General features: G+C 39.4%; 2 protein-coding genes across 2 annotated transcripts in view; one reads left to right on the plus strand and one right to left on the minus strand.

Moving 5' to 3' along the window:
* CENPP (centromere protein P) overlaps positions 1–19,983 on the minus strand; it is a 187,669-nt gene that overhangs the window by 125,418 nt on the left and 42,268 nt on the right. The window lies entirely within an intron of this gene.
* Positions 2,186–18,071, plus strand: OMD (osteomodulin). The gene is made up of 3 exons (XM_063121191.1): positions 2,186–2,357; positions 12,932–13,890; positions 17,224–18,071. The coding sequence occupies exons 2-3, from the start codon at positions 12,954–12,956 to the stop codon at positions 17,541–17,543; spliced, it is 1,257 nt and encodes a 418-aa protein (XP_062977261.1). The 5' UTR covers positions 2,186–2,357; positions 12,932–12,953; the 3' UTR covers positions 17,544–18,071.

The raw sequence follows: 19,983 nt of genomic DNA on the forward strand, positions 1-19,983 counted from the left end.
GGAACCTGGGATCAGGGAGGGATGATCCCTCCTTTGCCCCGGGATCTCGCACAACCCTTTGAGCCCAGGATCTCACCCTACCATCAGGAGCTCTGTGCCCATTGGGAGTGGGTTGGGGTGAGCGGGGAACTTTTTTAAAAAAACCTACCTTTGAGCGCACAAGTGCTCGTGCGCATCTTCTGTTTTCTTTAAAAAAACAAAACGGCGGGCGCGATGTCCTCTCCCTCTGAGGTTGTCACGTACCGCGTGTAAACAGAGGGGGAGGTTATCAAGCTATGGACCCTTGCACTGCAGCTAATGCAGGGACTTAGTCCAGGGAATTAATCAGGGTCAGTACGAAAGCAAGGTTAGCAGGCAATCCAAAGTCCAAATACAGGGAGTTCCAGCAAAGAGCCTAGGTTATCAAGACAGGAGTCTGATGCAGATATTGTTCTATCACTCTGGGCCTACAACTAAAGATTTTTAAGCCTGAGTGTTCAATTCATTGGCCTTTATCCAGACCACTACCATGGTAAGTACATTGCCATGCTGCCTTAGTTATCTAAGGAGATGGTGTTGATGACTTGTCAGGGAAGATAACTACAGAGTGCAAAATATGAAATCCTAAACCACTGTAGTAGCAGCAGCAGTATAGAAGGGTTTTTTCTTCTCACCACCTCCATTGCGTAGGCTCAGTTTCATCCAGAAGAGCGGTTTCAGGTGGTTAGCAGGCTATTTGATCCTAACGATGTCAGACTGTCCACCCAAGATCCCGTTGTGATAAAACTGCCAAGACCCTGTTGTCATAAACTGCATCCTTTCCAATTTGAACAGTCATTAATGCAAGTCTAAGCCAAAAGGGTCATTAAGCTGTCTCTTGTTGTGTTTGCTTGGACCAGTTTTAGTCTTGTTCTTTCCGATGTTGGCCGATTGCTCAGTGAGGTATGAGAAGACACATGTGCCTTAGATTTATCTGTGTCATGATTGGTGAAAGTAACCTGGGCGTTGTTTGACCCGTTACTGGGAAAACAGTCAAAATTTTGCTTTCAGAGAAGGTGATACCAACCCTATTAAAGAAAGTGGCAAGTTCTCTCCTAATAAAGTCTTTCCTACATGTTGGTGTCTCCTTCAACTATGTAACTGTCTCTAATCAGCCTTTTGAGGAAGATGGTTAACACCTGTTTGTAATTTAGCTCCAGAATTTTTCAGATAATGCAGACTTTTCCATTTCTTACCAGCTCATCTCCCACTTTGGCCAGAGATTCCTTTTCTAGTCTGAGCAGAATTAGAAATCTTTACTTGGAGATCTACCTGGGAAATACAACCCTACTGTAAAACATCTCTGAGGCATTTAATACAATTAACACTGGTTTGAATGGCACAACTTTAGATTGGGCATCATCCAATCAGAGATGGATTCTAAGAGTAAATTCTGCATCCTCAGTAAGAGACTTCCAGAATTCTCCCACTTTTTCTAGACTTTTTATGTGATAGACTGTTTATGTCGCAAATGAATCACCATAGACAGAAATGACAACTCAAACCATCACTAAGGCTGCAATTTCAAACCCATATACTGCGATTAAAACCCATCAATCCTAGTGGAATGTACTTCTGCATAATGCCAAAAAGTTGAAAGCAAATTAATAGGCTTAAGGGTACAATCCTAAGCACACTAACTAGGAAGTATGTCCCATTAAGCACTGTATGACATACTTCTGAGTAAACATATAGGATCACACTGTAAGTGCACTTGTGGTGTTAAGATCATGGTCATTATATTTCAACAGAGCAAGTTTTCACATTCAGCTGTGAGTCATCAGTATTCACTAATCACAAGTGACAAGAAATAGAGTGATATTCATGCTTGTGTTATCAGCTGTAAAATTTAATGTCAAAATATATTACAATTTAAAGACTGATATAATTTGTAAATGGCCTTGTAAAAAGAAACTGGATAGTAATATACTTTCACTGGGTTTTCAGACAGCAAACAAATTGAATGAACCTAAGAATTGGCACTGACAGTAAAACAAACAGGGTTTGATGGATGATGCTAAAAATAATGTTCAGCCACCCCATCATGTGAAGGAAATTCCTACCACACCTCAAACCAAAAATTAGAGAAAGAGAGCTAAACCACATAATTTCACCAGGGTAAAAGTATACCCTTATTTAAGTAAACTATTCTGTGCAACAAGGAATACATCATCTAAAACTTCCCCAGAGCCTTTTGCAGCAAATTACATTTCATCAAGTACTTACATCTAGAAGTAGATTCCTTTAATATCATCATTATGGATTTTAAGGGCATCACTATCTGACACTTGCTAGAGTTTGTTGCACTCATTGGCTGGAAACTACCAATCAATTTTCAGGTAGGAAAGTTTGTATTAAATTCTTTTCTTTACTCAGTCGTAGTGTTTTTCAGATTATCAGAACTTTATTAACTCTAGTTATATACATTTGGGGTATAATTGTCATGTAATTTTATTCTTGCCTACATCCTATTAAACTTTCCCATATGCATAGCTTTTAAAAGAAGATACAGTGTTAGACCCTCTAAATTGAAATTTAAATAATTTATTAATTACTCTGATTATTGATGAATGCAGACAATTATATGGTGATCCCTTAAGATGCTCCTGACTATTTTGCATAGATATAACAGAAAATAGGTCATACAACAGCAAAATTATGCAATATTACATAGCCCATAATAATTAGTTTGCAGTCTGATCCTATGTTTCACTTCCTTGGCAACAGCAGAACATAGGACCTCTTATTAAGCTCCTTTGCTGAAGCACTAAAACAAAATTACTATTCCAGTTCTGCTGTAACACTATTCTGAGTAAGCCCCTGTGTAGTACAGCTGCACCCACAAAGGGCTTTATGGGGCACAAAGAGATAGTTCAGAGGTCGATGAAGTTGATGGCTCCATGTACCTTAATGTAATGAGCATCAAAGCAGACCCATTCCATTAGTTATCTCACAATACTGTGCAAGAATAGTATTGCAACTTAGTGGGTGGGAAAAGGTAAGTGGACAGAGCTGTGTGACTTTGCTTCACCTGTCTAACAAAAAAAACTTCTCTAGTTGCAGAGATACAAGCCGATCTTCATTACTATTGAAAGATGGGCTCAAGCTATTAGTCTGTTATTTAAGAATCAGTAATTTGATCTAATAGTATATTAATATTCTTTACTTCCATCAGAATCATGCAACTTTTTCAGTTATTTTTAAAACATTTATCAAAACACTTCATTCAGTGATATATATGTATATATATATATATATTAATGATCAGAAGCACTGGACAAGAAGTCAAGAAGCTTAAGAAATGGAAAATATGTCAATATATATAAGGTTAACAACAAGGCCAAATCTAGATAAGGAAAACAGGAGGCGTGAGGAAACGGAGTTTGACACAAGGGACGGTGTGGGTGGACGGTCTCTCTCTAGTAGCAAAGCTGGGAAGAAAGAAGTATCTTTATCCTCTTGCTTTAAATACGCCATACAGAAAAGTAAGCATTTAACCTAATTTTCTTAATATTTTTGGAAGGGGAATTAAGGTAAAGTGGAGAGAAAAATCAAAGGAAAAAGGAGCTAGGGAGAAAAACATTGCCAGGAAGAAGAAATAGGAGTTCCTCAGTATTTCCCGGTAGTAGTGAAATACTGCATTTGTATAAGAAACGTCTTGAAATATGTTTAAGAAAGGTTTTCCTTACTGTTACTACAACAGCTGGAAGACCCAGAACCTATGCAAATGCTAGAGAAGAGGAAGTCTAGAAAGTTTTAAAAAGGTATTATGTGGTTTATTTGGATTAGTTGTCAGTTACCAAGTGATCTTAAAACCTGGACTAGGAAATATTTTTTCTTGTTTACTGCTTTATTATTTGAGCAAGTAGAGTGGAATTTATCTGAAGACAGAATAAAGGAATATATATAGTATAGTATTTGTGGCCCCTATACTGGCTCCAATTTTTTTTCCCATCTGTTTTCTTATTTGGATTTACTATCTTATCATTTATCAGTGGGAATGGACTACAAGTCTTTAACTCATTCTTGATATTTAGACAAGGACATATGCGTTGCGATATTTGGCAATGAAAACTGGACAACACTGTACTTTTGTATATATTTTACTTGTAAATACTGCTCTCAGCTTGATTTTAACATCTTCTGAATAATAAACCATTTCTCATAACATTTGTTCCTAAAGCTAAATTAGATCACGTTCCTGTTTCTTGGTCTATTTTATTTTCATCTAATGTGTCCCTTTGAATTAACTGGAAACTTAATATTTGTTACTTTTTAATTTATTTTCTTGAAGTAGTAAGTCAAAACATTTCTAGCTTCAAGGACATTAATTCCATAATGGTTGTATCTCAGGTTACATTATATGACACTTTAACAGCCTCTCTTAACTATAGAAAGAATCAAAGAGGGAAACCATATTAAAATAGACGTAAAATACAATCCTAGGTATGTCTATTTATCCTGATGTCCTATCCTGATGATCAAAAGGCTTACAGGCATCTGATGTAGAGCAGGAGGAGCAGCGAAAGCCATCTTTGGCTCTGTGCTCCTCCGACTGCATTTTCACTAGATGGGCTTTTTCACCTGTCTAGCTGGGGTGCTGAGGAGAGGGAGGAAAGGAGGCTGGAAAGGTGTGGGATACTTCGTAAGCTGGCCTCTCCAGTCCCTTCCCTTCCCCTCCCACAAGAACGCCCCCTTTACCCTCTCTCCTAGGTCACTTTTGCAAACTCTTGCTTGCTACAAGGGGAAAAGTAGATTCCTGGATTCAAGGTTGGAATGACATGTCCGACCTCGAATCCAGGAATCTGAAATATCTTATGCCCACTCTCCAAGACGCTATCTAGGGGACATAGGATTGCTTCTTCAGAGGTTAGTCTTATCAAGTTCAAAAGGATTTATTTCCTGGTAAGTGTGTATAGGTCTACAGCCTTAATTATTAGCTTTATACCTATAATGTTATTTCTACTAGGGGTGTGATCCGCTCCGATTAGGAGCGTAGAAGCAGTAGCGGATTGGCCTGCTCCGCCTTACCCAGAGGCGGAGTAGGAGCGGACCGCAGACCCCCTAGAAGCAAGGCGAAGAGAAGCGCCCATTTTTCGGAGCTCCTAGTTCAGGCGGAGCGCTCCGGTCGCCACCTTGAAAACATTTCGCCATAGGATTGCATTGCGGCAAATAATCGCGCATAACTAGGTTGTTTTTGAAGCTATCGTTCTAGAAATTCTTGTGCTCGGAGAGTCGTGGATGGGGGTCATTTTGAGACCACTCTCACCTCTCTGCGTTGTCTGGGTCGCGTGCTATATTTTTGTGAAAATCGGGTCAACTGCGCGGCTCAAACGGCGTTTTCGACTTTTCGCCCATAGGATTGCATTGAGGGAAAGAATCAGGGATAACTGGGGGGGTTTTAAGCAATCGTTCTGAAAATTCTTGTGCACAGAGAGTCGTGGATGGGGGTCATTTTGAGACTACTCTCAACTTTCTGCGTCGTACGGGTCGCGCGCTAGAAGTTTTTAAAAAATCGGCGGGAAAAATACCTTTTTCAAAGGGCTGAGGGGCAGAGTCAGCTCCCGGTCATGATGATCCCAAAGTTGGAGGAGGGCATAGGCAAAACAGGTAACTTGGGATTCTGGGAAACTTCTCTTTCTTCATCTGAACGGGCTTTTCCCCGTGTTTTTTAACACAGTAGCCCCACCAAATGCACAAACACAACCTGAAATCATATACTAAGCCAAGAATAAGAGATAGAAACACAGCACTGCTCCCCACCCTAACCTTGGTGAACAACTGAATAGATGTGGTGCAAGGGGATGAGCTCCCCTAGGGCATCTCATCGTGGACGTGCCCCCACTCTCTCCTGCACTGGAAGGCCATTAGAGCCTTCCAAAGAGAGTAAAACGGTGGAGCAATGCCTATCATGAGTTGAAGTGAATGGTCACTTTTCAGTGGTGGAGCAATGCCTGTTATGAGTTGAAGTGAGCGTTTTACTTCTTCTCAGAGCTGTTGGTGGCTGTCTTGAACTGGCAGCTACTTCCCCCTCCCCCGGGCACGTCCCCCTATTGCTGGTAAAAGACAGATATAGCCTTTTTTAAAAAATTCTTCTTGCTGTTTATTGAGCAACACTGCTGCTTTTAATTCCACCCCTCCTTTGTTTATTTATTGATTTATTCCATTTTATATGCATTACTGGCTTATCCTTGGCTCACTTCCTTATGCCCCCAGAAATGCCAGCTGCATGCCTGCCTGCCTTCCCTCCCTCCTCCCCTGCCCACCTCGCAGGGATGTTGTGTGTGGGGTGCCCGATTTTCAAAAATTCGCCAAAAATCAGGGGATGATGGGATTGCTTTGAAACTTGGCGTGCGTGTGTATATCCCCATGAGGTGTCATGGTGCCAAACATGAGGTTTCTAACTTGAACAGAAAAAAAGTTGTATAATTTTTTAGCTTTCAATGCAAGCCTATGGGGGGGGGGATCCGGATCCGGAGCTCCGAGCGGAGCGGAGCGGAAGTGGGCGGAGCGGGGGCGGGGCGGAGCGGCCCGATCCGGAAAATGGCGGATCTGCAAGTGAAGCGGAGCGGGGGGTCCGTGCACACCCCTAATTTCTACTCTTGAGTTCTGTCTAAGAAATAGGAGGATCACAATTGACTCCTATTGCTGAATATACTCCTCTTAGATACAAGGCTCACATTTACTAAAAAGGGACATTGGCAAAAGGGTGTCTGTGGCGAAGGAGGAAAGATTCATCTAAACACAACCTTCAGAAAACGAAACACTGTATTTATTGATTACAAGCACAAATTTAAGATGTACACATTGATTTGGGTAAAAATAACTTGGTAGAGCAATTATAATTCAGATACAAAAAATAACGAACCTTTAAGCCTTCAATTTGATCTGAGATTGTGGGGAAATTAGTGGAGTTTTCATGAAGATGGTCTCTGATGGTTAAACTAGGCCACTGACATGTTTTGATTGTATGGTTTGAAGGATTTGTTGGGTTTGAGAGATTGCAAGGAGAAGATAGGGAGATAGGGATTCCCTAACCCTCTTGGGAAGGAACAGAAAGATTTGGGGGCAAGCATTGAGAGCAGAGGAGGAGGAAGGAGGTGAGAAGGAGATTTGTGTTGAGTCACAGTGGTGCGACTGGGCTGGTTATTGAGGCACAATCACTGTAACTAGAAGGAAAGGGAGGGGGTCTATCCAAAATTGCACAGACACTCAAGTACTTTGAAAACACTTTGCGTAGTTGCCTCCTGCTTCCGCAAGCCCATCCAATCATTATGCCCCTATCTGTGGAACTTCATAGTCAACCACCTCTTCTGGAGGAGCGGGCCAATTGTGGCACTCAAATCTTGAGTGAACAATAGGTGGGTTTGCACTTTGCATGAATCACAGCAAATAAATCACAGTAGGTGGGTTGTTTGCAGAACAACTAACTGGATGCCCAACAGACGATCAGGCTTGCTGTGGCTTGTTCTCCCCCTCCTCTCCCTTCAGGCTCTGGCATTTATCCCAGGGAACTTTTTCACGGCTGCTTTTTGGAGCAGTTACTGCTGCAGTTGCTATGGTTACCTGACATGAGTTTTTGAAGTGGCTTGTTCCCCCAAAATAAGTCACGTTGTGGAAAATGTTCCAGCTTCCACATGTTCCATATGTCCCAATATGGTTGGCTGGTCACAATGACCTGGTTTGGACAATCACCAAGGGTTAAACAAGCTATTTGAGGTTTATTTCCCCCACCAACAAGTCATGCTGCCTGGTTCAGATGGCATGACAAGCCACTCTTGGCTGAGTAATTAGTCAAATCTCACCCCACACACACCGAGGACTAAACATACTGGCTTCTTTAATCCTCAGTGATCATCTGAACCGGCTCAATAGAAAAAAGGAAGCTACTATATAGAAAGTCCTTCAGCAACGTGAGGAACTTAACTGTACCATTCTTTGGCTAGAAGGTCCATTCCTGTAGGCTAGTTGATTAGGGCACATTGAAACTCCTGGTCTTAGTGGCAGCTAAAAAAAGTGTCCTTTTAAAATGAGGCTTGATGCCTATGGCAGGGCATGGAGCAAAGTAGTCAGGCTACTTAATCCCACCCATTTTGTGAATCCCAAACTGGGTGTGATTAAGCAATGGAAGAGAGAAAGTACCTCCATTTCCCATTCTCTCATCGGAATCCTCTATCTAGGGTTGTTCAAAGGTCAGAGGGATGCTGAGATTTACGTGTTCAAATTCTGATAGCAGACCCTGAAGGAAGTGAGAGTCCAAGGGCATGTCTATACCTACCGGCTATCTGGGACGGAGGGAGGGAGGGAGGATCCCGGGCTTTCCCGCTTCCAGGGTTGTCCCCCAGCATGCACATGCCAGCACGATGTCCCAGAAGCCAGGAGGGACGCTCAAACGCCACGTGTGTGTTTTTTAAGGCAGGAGCTGGACATGCAACTGCACAGGAACGATTCTGTGCAAAATGGAAGTTAAAAACACACAAACCCAAAACTCGGCACTGAAAAGCGCCAGCACCCATCCTGGGATGGCAAAACTGCTGCCCCCCCTCCCCATGGAGCACCCCCACAGCTCTGTGCCCACTTGCAAAGTCCTGCTACATGTGGGGAGGAGGGATACCCGGGAGCCTGCACACTGCCTGCGGTCCTTGGGGTTGTCCCGTGACCGCAAGAAATACTGGGATAAGTGCCATCCATTTTATCCCAGAGAAAGTTTATCCCCAGGATCGGCTGTGCATCATTTGGATACACAGGGACGACCTCGAGCTGGCCCCAGGATAAATGGATGGTGTAGACATGCCCCAGGTGTCCTGTGGTGACAGTGAGCAGAATATGCTTTATAAGCCATGACAGACTATTTGAAGATATAAAGTGTGGAAAAGAAAATACAGAGCTGATATCGAGTTTGCTGGTTGCAGCACAATTGATGGTAGCTAGGAACTGGAAGATTCAAGGGGAATATTCTATTGAAGAATGGTATAAAGAAGTATGGGATATAGCCATTAATGATAAACTGACATGTAATATTAAGTGGAGAAAAGGCGTAACTAAAATTAATGAGTTTGAAGGAATCTGGAAGCAGTTCCTAATATTTGTGTTTACTAAGGGAAGTGGGAAACCGCCAGCGGAAGAAACGATAAGATTTTGGATTCAGGAATAGATCCCGAGGTGGGGGGTGCACTTTTACGTTAAGAATGATTATGTTGTAGTGTGATAACATATAGGCAATATTTACTCAACATATATGTACTCAACATTTATTCAATATGTATTTAGAAGTTGTTTGATGTTTTTCATTTGATTATTATTATTTTTGTAATGTTGTATGTTTATATAGTGTGGAAAAAAAAAATTAAAAAAAATAAATAAGCCATGACAGGCACTAATCAAAATAATGGCACTGCTTTCAAATGAAAAAGGTGACATCATGCTTGCATGACCAAACTACAATAGGTTCACAAAAGCTCTTAAATGTTGAGGATGGCAGTTTCTGCTTGTGAAAGATTTGAGAATGGTACTTATTGAATCCATTTAAATTACAAAAGGGAAATGCAAAGTGTGAATAGGTGCTCTGTCCAGCGGATGGGTTGTGTAAGCTTCTCATATAAAAAAATTGTATGTGGAATTATAGCAGCATATCCATGCAGCATTTAGCTAATTATTGCATGGGATTTATGAAAAGGTTTGCTCATCTCAAGTGATATTTTTTTCTCAGTCTGTGGTTCATTATTTCTACACTGCTATCAGTGCACGTGGCACTTTATACAGTTTCATAAGTAAAAACAGATATGTTCTTGTACTCAAAGAGCTAATAATTAAAAAATCAAGGGAAAATAACAGAGATAGAGGAGGGATTGATAAGATTAGCAAGGGATGAATGTGGGCAAATGTAATTTTTCTTTGGCATTTTTAAACCTGGCTGATACATTTTGAAGCAATAATGGGATAGAGTAACACCCCTATAAATTAGAAAATGTTGTGAGATTTTAAAAAAGCACCTTAAAACAACAGCTCTTGGATGTGATTAACAAAATGGCGGTGATGGGGGAGAATCAACCAGTGAGGCATTTGAAATAGGAATTACATCATGATGATGATGATGATGATGATGATGATGATATATTTATTTATTACCCGTCTCTCCCTCTGGATCAAGGCGGGGAACTTTAGATATAAATACCATAAAATACATAAAACTGATTAAAGACATATAAACTGATACAATATTAAAACTGACACAATATTAAAATAACTGTCAAATATCTTAAAATTAATCTAGGTAGGCCTGCCAGAAGAGATCAGTCTTTATAGCCTTCTTGAATTCGAAAAGACTAGTAAGTTGACGAATCTACATTACAAGGAGAACAAATTGAAAGTCAGAGACGCTGAGCCAAGTTCAAAGATTTGGAAAACATTTCAAGATGTGGTAACCTTCAGTTCAGTAGTTTTCCAGAAAGGAGCAAAAACAATTACCCTACATCATTCATTGTGTGGCTGGGGCTGATCCTGGAGAACTCTGGAGCTGAACTCTGGAGAATGGGTTGACATGATTGATTTGTCTATTCAGAATTCTAAATCTAAAGATCCAAACTAATAACTACACATCTGAATGCCAGTCAAAGAAGACATTTTGAGGATGCCTAAAATCCTGGTTCAGTTCAAATACAAAGATTTGTCACCATTATCTTATCTTAGGCCTTAGCTGGACCTAAGTTTATCCCGGGATCGTCCCGGGGTCATCCCTGCCTGCTCCCGGGATATCCTGTGTGTCTTTTACATGAACAGGGATGACCCCGGGATAATCCCAGGATAAACCTTATGTCTAGCTAAGACCTTAGTATCTTACATTTTTAGTCCTCCTTTGTTGTTCACCTTGAATGTTGTATGATTGATCACAATTACTTTTTCCCCACTGAAAATAATTGCGAGGGAAAGCAGGAAGTTTAATTTGTATCGTTTGAAGTATGCAGGGATGGAAATTAGCTGCTGAATGATACAACATTCAGCTGACACATTATTTACTTTAATTTTTACCTCCTAGCTGAAGAGAATTCTATCAACAATTTCCCCATATCTCAACTAGAAATTCAGGCATCTAACCCTAGATAAAAGCTAACATAGAAGTTACTCACTGATTTCCCTAGAACTGCAGATAATATGTGTTATTTGTGCTTTCTTTTTTCAACTCCATTCCTTGATCACCCATTGTTTTATCAGTCCCTGTTTTTTCCACACATTTTCATTAGCTCATTTTCCTTAACTAAGTTGGTATTCCTATTTGATATTGGCATTTCTACTTGATATTGGTATTTTAGTAGTGTTATATTTCTAGTAACAAGAACTATGCTTGTTTATAATTGTGAGAGTTGTGATTTCATTATTGCTGGGCACTGTCCTTTGGGCACAGGTAACAGGCAGTAAATCTGCCCCCCCCCCCCCGGTCTCCTTAACCTTCTCTCTCAGATGCCTCTCTCACACTCTTAAAATTCTGATCTCTCATTTCCAGCATCCTATTTCTGAACAGTCTGCCCTAAGTCGCTATGTTTCCAGTCCTCTTTCTACCTCAGAGAATATTTCTGTCTCCAGAGCCAAAATGAGGTTTTAATGCCAGTCATACTTTCCTTCCAAACACAGAAGCTGAACAATAAATTTTCATTGAGATACAACTGGAAAGAAGTGTAACAACTATTTTTCTTTCATGTCTCTATAATTCCCTTAGATCTTTATTCTCCAAGACCAAACTACATTACATTTTGTGGCAGTCAGTGATTTTTATACGGCATCTTTGGGGAAGGCCTGTCATAGAGATGGGTTACATCAACTGTGTTAATACTGCCAACGGGGCACAAAGCTTTCTTTGTAGCCAAAAACATCTCTACTTTCTTTCCTTTCCACTGCACACCAAAAAATATAATGTACAGTGTTTCTCCCCTATACTAACTTCGGTCTACTCTTCTAATAATTTCATCTGTTCAGTATGCTAACATTTTACCATTTAAATAGATACTATTACAGTTTGAAAGGTAAAATATACACATACCAGTTCAAAACCAGGTTTCAAAATAAAAATAAAAATAAAGAATACATAATAGTTTACACAGGAGAATCAATATATGTGAAGCAATCAAGTACTGGACATGCTTTATAAACCTATACTACTATAAACTTATATACTTGAGTAATTTTTCTTTGGCACCCAAATTTCATGTTTTGAGACACATGGTTTTCAGAGCATAACTTAGGATACTGACAATCAGATACTTAGTGTGCTAAAAAAAATGCCTAGGATGGCAAAGTTAACCTGCTGTCCTCAAGTATGGTGATCAAAAGTGCCATCACCAGTGCTGAAGAAAAATGTAACTGCCAGTCTGGTCAGCTTTTGTATGTGAAATGGGAAGGAGGGGAGGGGCATTTTGTCTTTTGCCTGAGTCAGTGGAATGTCTTGGGCCTGTCCTGGGTCAGAATAGGCAATGGGGTAAACTGCAAGAGCAGATTCCAAAAATAAATTGAAGTAATACAATCTGAGTGCATACTGAAATTCTTACTGGAGAGGCTTCAGGCATTATCACCTTCATACAAAATTTTAGGGTTGTAGTCAATTAAAATAATTAGGGTTCTGCATTATCTGGAAAAGCTGTAAATAGCTGGTGGTTACAAAATCCAGAGGTAGGAGTTCTCTTCAATGCTGTTTCATGAAATCTAATGTGGAATGCACTGCTTCAAGTAATCAGGCAACAGGACTTTGATGCCAAGTCTAAGAGATGTTTTTCAGTCTCAAACTGTATAATTGTTAATTCTTAAACAAAACAAAATAAAAATGACAACATCTTGCCAACTGTACAAGTACTGGTATTTCCTGTACCTCAGTCTTATTATTATTATTATTAACATATTTCATCTTGTTTTCTTCCTTCTGCAGGATACCACATCAAATCTTAAATATGGGGATCCTAAGGCTACTGTTAACTATCCTTCTTCTTGGAGTCACAGCGTTCGGTCAATATGAAGGCAATTACTTTGAGAATGAATATGAAAATGAAATAGATAATGAATATCCATCCATTTTTTATCAAGTTCCAAACGTAGACTACACCATTTCTCACTCCACCACACCCCTTAAGTGTGCCAAAGAATGCTTTTGCCCACCTACTTCCCCACTATCAATGTACTGTGATAATCGTAAACTTCAGATGATACCAAGCATTCCCTCTCACATCCAACAACTCTATCTGCAGTATAATGATATTGAAGCTGTTCCCATGGAATCCTTTGTTAATGCTACTGCTTTGAAAGAAATTAACCTCAGCCACAACAAAATCAAGTCTCATATGATTGACACCGGCGTCTTTGCCAAACTTTCAAACCTAGTGCAACTCCACTTAGAATACAATCTGTTAGAAGAAATTCCATTCCCTCTACCGGGAAGCTTAGAACGACTGATCCTGGGTTTCAATCAAATTACTAAGTTGCCCAACAGAGCCATAGAAGATTTAGTAAACGTGACTATGCTTGACCTCTGCAACAACCATCTTGAAGATTCTCAACTCAAAGGAACACATTTTTCAAATATGAAAAACCTAATGCAGATCAACCTCTGCAACAACAGACTACAATCTATGCCCCCTGATATTCCCATTTCACTTATGTACCTTTCCCTTGAAAATAACTCAATATCATTCATTCCAGATAATTATTTCCAGAAGCTTCCAAAACTTACTGCTCTAAGAATGTCATACAACAATCTACAAGATGTTCCTTATAATGCTTTTAATCTTCCTAATCTTGTGGAACTCAATCTTGGGCACAACAAACTGAAGAAAGCATTCTATGTTCCAAGAAGCTTGCAGCATTTGTACATAGAAGATAACGAAATAGAAGGTTGGCTGAATTACTTTTAAAAGTGTTGTTTATCTAATATTCTAGTCACTGTAAAGGTTATAGTCATTTTTAAGTTATTCTTCTGACTTTTGGGGCCAAATGACATATAATAATAAATGCACTGTTGCAAAATATGTCAGGTTTTTTTTAAGAGAGAGAGAAGACAATCTTAATCAGTACCAGTACCACAGCATATGGGGAAGGGAAGATTAATCCTTCTCTCCCCAGCTGCAGTCCCAATGAATATCCTGGGCTGCAGTTAGCCTTATGAAGAAACTTTTGTTGGCTTTTCTTTTTTCTTTTCTTTTAATAAAGCTAATTGCAATGTGTGGGGCTTAACTGTTGTGTGGCTAGGAAGGGAAAGTATAAACCTCTTCTGCCCACATTCTGCAATTCTAATGAAAGTCAGGGCCCCGCATCTAGTATTAAAGACTTTTTCCTTATGTAGTTGCTAATGTCCTGTTCTAGCTGGGTCAGACGCTATGCTAGGCTATACTGGAATGAAGCCAATGGGCGGATTAATTATGCAGGCCTATAGTAAAGCGCAGTCCAAAAAGCAGAGTCAAGCAGGAGTCCAAGAGGTCAATGGCACAGAGGTAGAATCACAAGGCAAGGACAGGAAGACATGATACTAGAACTAAAGTAAAGATATTGTTACAGCAATGGGTAGATTGAAATTAAAGGCTTATATAGCCAGAGCCCCACAAGCCATCATAGGCCTTCTAGCAAAAGTCTGATTTGAGAGGAGGGCCTGGCTCACAAGAAGACCTTTACTCTTGAGGAGTCTGGTTAAATTTTTGGGCTAGGCACTTCATCACAGTGTGGCAGTTTGTTCCTCCATGTTCTGGGGCCGACATGCTCGAGGGCTGAGTAGGCACTTGGTTTCCTTCTTTGCTGCCATGGCCAAGTTACAGTCCTCAGGGTTCCCATTTGGGTGTCCTTCAGAGTCTTCTGCTACAGAAGGGCCCAATACCTCTTCTCCCCTAATGTTTGAGGTGCTTAGGGTGTTGCTAACACCTAGGAGCCCAATGGGGAGCGTATGCTCTGCCAGATCTTGTTCTTCATCCAAGAAGTCATCCCAGCTGCTGTTGGGATCAGAAACGATAGCTAATGACACATTTAACATCATGTTTATTTTGACCTCTATCTTTGTAAGATGGTAGAAAAAGTAGGGCATAAGGGTGAAGTATCTGCCCTATTCTTCTATAATTCTTTCCCAAGAAGTTAGGGGGAGGTAATATAATAATGAAAATCTATGTTTTTCTGCATCAAGAAAACTTGACATAGGATTTTGTGCAAAAAACAAAAGTAAGAGGTGGATAGATAAGAACATAAGAAGAACCATGCTGGATCAGACCAAGGGTCCATTTAGTCCAGCACCCTGTTCACACAGTAGTCAACTGTTGACCAAGGTCCCACAAGCAGGACAAAGGGCAACAGCGCCCTCCCACCCATGTTCCCCAGCAACTGGTGTATATAGGCTTATTGCCTAGGATACTGGATGTAACAGATAGCCATCAGGACTGGTAGCCATTGATAACCTTCTCCTCCAAGCCCGCTTTTAAAGCCATCCAAATTGGTGGCCATCACTATATCTTGTGCTAATTAATTCCATAGTGTAACTATGCGCTGTGTGAAGAAGTACTTCCTTTTTTTGTCCTGAATCTCCCACCAATCGGCTTCATGGGATGACCCCAGGTTCTAGTATTGTGGGAGAGGGAGAAAAATGTCTCCCTATCCACATTCTCCACCCCATGCATAATTTTGTACACTTCTATCATGTCTCCCCTTAGTCTCCATTTTTCCAAGCTAAACAATCCCAGTTGTTGTAACCTTCCCTCCACCCCCTAATCATTTTAGTTGCCCTTTTCTGCACTTTTTCCAGCTCTTCAATATCTTTTTTTTTAGGTGTGGTGACCAGAACTGTACACACTATTCCAAGTGTGGTCGCACCATAGATTTCGTCGCACCATAGATTTCTATAAAGAGAGTACGATACTGGCAGTCTTAGTCTCAATCCCTTTTCTAATAATGCCTAACATGGAGTTTGCCTTCTTTACAATGGCCACACACAGGGTTGACATTTTCATTGATCTGTCCACCCAAGATCAGCACAGATGCCATCAGGTTATACCTGAAGTTGGGATGTTTTTGCCCCAGCGTGCATTACTTTACACTTGCTTATATTGAACTGCTTATATTGATTTGGATGCCCTCTCCCCCAGCTTGGAGAGATGCTTTTGGAATTCCTCACAATTCCTTTTTGTTTTAATCACCTTAAATAATCTGATGGTCCTAATAGAGATCCCTCTGGGACCTCACTATTTACTTCCCTTCATTGGGAGAATTTCCCATTTATTCCTACTCTCTGCTTTATGTTCTTTAACCAGTTACTGATCTGTAAGAGGACCTCACCTACTATTCCATGACTGCTAAGTCTGCTCAGGTGTTTTTGGTGAGGGGCTTTATCAAAAGCTTTTTGGAAGTCCAAGTCAACAATGTCCAACAGATTACCCCTGTTTACCTGTTTGTTGATACTCTCAAAGAATTCTAAAAGATTAGTTAGACAGGACTTAACCTTTGCAAAAGCATAGTTATTTCTTAGTTCAATCAAAGTTGGGTGGAAAAACCAAACAACTTAAAACAAAAAGATCCTAAAATATTAAAAATGTCCCAGCTATTGTTTTAAAAAAATGAAACAAGAACAAAAAAGTATCTACCCAGAAATAAATCCCATTATTTTTAGGTCTTACTCCTGGGTAAACAAATACAGGATTTCGGTTTAACATTGATAACTTAAAGTAACAAGTTCACCTTAATTCTTCAAGCACTACTGTGCCCAGATCAGACTTAGTAGAGAAAGTGACTTATAAGTAGTTACAGAAAACAAACATGAAAAAAATAGGTTCCTATGACAAAAGAATTTATCACCTCAATTCTTGAGTACCATTTTTGCTTTTATTAGGGTGACCATATGGAAAGGAGGGCAGGGCTGTATAGAAAAGGAATTTCAGCAGGTGTCATTTGTACACATGCAGCACCTGGTAAAATTCTCTCTTCATCACAACAGTTAAAGCTGCAGAAGCCCTGCCCTCTTGACTGGATACAAAAGGGGGTAGGGCTCTTGTAGCTTTAACAGTTATGATGAAGAGGGAATTTCACCACGTGCTGCATACATACAAATGACACCTGCTGAAATTCCCTTTTCTATACAACTGTTAAAGATACAGGAGCCGTGTCCTCCTTTCCATATGGTCACCCTACTTTTATGGCAAAACAGTATTTTAAAAGAACTGGCACCTATTTAACACTTTTCTTCTTTTCTTTTTACAGCCATAAATGTTACTTTAATGTGTCCTTCCATTGATCCACTACATCTCCACCACTTAACCTATATACGAGTGGACCAAAATAAGCTCACAGCTCCAATAAGTACATATGCCTTCTTCTGCTTTCCACATATACACAGTATTTATTATGGGGAACAAAAAATTAGTGCCAACCAAACAACACAGCTAAGAACGCCTGTGTTCCGAAGATATCTAACATCAGAAGAGTATGATGAAGCACAAGATGGTCATGAAGATCGTGACCATGATCATGATCACAGAGAAAGAGAAGAAGATGACTACTTTGATCCTTACCCATATTAAGTGATTATAAGATTCAGTGAAAGTGTATTATAAGTATTTTCTTATAACTGCATATAATGGCCATTTTAAGAGGAAACTGAAACATTTGGAAAATGCAAAACATTTGTAAGCCATCTGAAGTAGGTCAACATATGTTGCAACATGAACCAGCTATTGTTTATATATAAAATTTCAATTCACACAGAAATGGTACTTCCCAACATTTCAAAGCAAGCAGTTTTAATATTATGAAAAAATTCCAACAATCACACCTGCCAAATTAGAACTATATAACAAAAGAATCATGATACTTTGCTTGTGTAATGTCTGATACAAATATCCAGGAGCTAAAAAAGAAGGTGGCCCTGTTCTAACAAAATGTTAAGCCATGATGGTTAAGCCTTTTGAGCTAACCATGATGGCTTAGTTTGTTGTGTATATGGTGTTTTTCCTAACCACAGTGGCTGCATAACCACAGTTTAACCACCCTCACTAAATACATGTTGCAAAACAGTTAGCAGCCCTAACCATTGTTAGTGTGTTGTCTATCAGGGCCGCATGGTTAACTGAGCGCTGACACAGAGCTCCATTGTAAGAATGGTCAAAATGACCCTTTCACTCCTGCCAGCACGCAAGACAATCATCATCAAAATCTACCTAGCTGCACATGATGCAGCAGCCAAGAGCAAGCCTCCTTATTCTCCTTCCCAACTCTCAGTACGCAATTAGAGAAGTATGTGGGAAATAGAAATGGACAGACTCATCTGTGTCCACAATTACCGAGTGTTCGCCAAATCCTCATCGCTGCCAGTCTTTCCCCATAGCAAGCCGTCACTGTACAAAAAAAATAATTGGCTTGTTATTCTGTGTTAAAGGTCTTTTATGGAAATGGTAGCTGTGTAGAATTCACATTTTGTTACTTCATAAGTATTAAGTTATTCATGTATCTATCCAATAGCTCAAAAGAGTAAACTGCAATTAATAGTTGGAAAAGATGTCTTGTAGAAATTGGTTTACCTACAAAATATCAGAAAAGAAATTTCTTAGGATGAACTAGATGAATTATTTTTATTAAAAAATATAAACTGTATCTAGGATACAATCTGCATTAGTGCCCACCAATCTATCAACACTCCAATGAGTTTAATGTTTTTATCACAACACAGGAAAACAAATCAACAGAACTGGCTTACATTCAATTCAGTGACAAATACAACTCCATCAAGAGTTGCAGATTTATCACCATTTTAAGAAAAACACCTAGTAATTCCATCTTTTAACTCAATATTTATACTTTATGGAGACAATAGTCAAGAAATCAGAAGAAGGTTAGGTTTGGGAAGGGCAGTTATGAGAGATCTGGGGAAAATCCTTAAAATAATAATAATAATAATAATAATAATAATAATAATAATAATAATAATAATAATTCATTTATATAATGCCCCACAGCTGAAGCTCTCTGGGTGTTTTACAAAAGTTAAAAGTAAAGATATAACATTGGAAACCAAAGTTAGGATTATTCAGACCATGGTATTTTCAATCTCCATGTGTGGATGAGAAAGATGGGCAATGAAAAAGCAGATAGGAGGAAGATCTACTCCTTTGAAATGTGCTGTTGGAGGAGAGTTTTGCAGATACCTTGGACTGCGAAAAAGATGAATAACTGGGTTCTAGAACAAATTAAGCCAGAACTCTCAATAGAAGCAAAAATGCTGAAACAGAGACTATCCTACTTCAGACATATAATGAGAAGAAATGACTCATTAGAAAAAACAATGCTAGGAAAAGCAGAAAGTAGAAGGAAAAAAGGAAGACCAAGCAAGAGATGGATTGACTCCATAAAGGAAGATATGGACATGAAGATACAAGATCTGAATAGGGTGGTTTACAATATATGCAATAGGAGGTCACTGATTCATAGGGTTGCCTTTCAAGTCGTTAAAGACGACTTGAAAGCACATAACTATTAATACTTCTACTTTATACATAGTTTATAACTAACAGCTATCTCTTAAATGCTAATGGTCATTAGTAAAATGCATCAATTGAGTTAAGGATTTTAATCACCTAGATAACAAATAATATTTGACTATGTATTATTTAGAAAGGTGGGCTGAATCATTTACTAATAAATTTACAATATAATTCAGAAATGTAGCAGTTTTCTTCTAGAAGATTGGCTTGCCTCTATACTAAATCAGGCTATCAATAAATACTGATGCACTTAAAATGAGGAATTTAGTTTTGATTCCCTTTGCCCTGAAAAAGTAAGTGCTTTGTTCTGCTTTTCTAAATACTGAACATTTTCTTTCTGTGATACAAGTTCACAAAAAGAAAAAAGTTCACGAAAAGAAATTTCTGAACATTTAACAGATGTTTTATATAATTAGAGATTCCTTAATGGCTGCATTAAGACAACATGATAATCGGATAATATGGTGGGGTAATAATCAAACCG

This window comes from Elgaria multicarinata, chromosome 3 (assembly GCF_023053635.1).
Source record: "Elgaria multicarinata webbii isolate HBS135686 ecotype San Diego chromosome 3, rElgMul1.1.pri, whole genome shotgun sequence".
Classification (NCBI taxonomy): domain Eukaryota; kingdom Metazoa; phylum Chordata; class Lepidosauria; order Squamata; family Anguidae; genus Elgaria; species Elgaria multicarinata.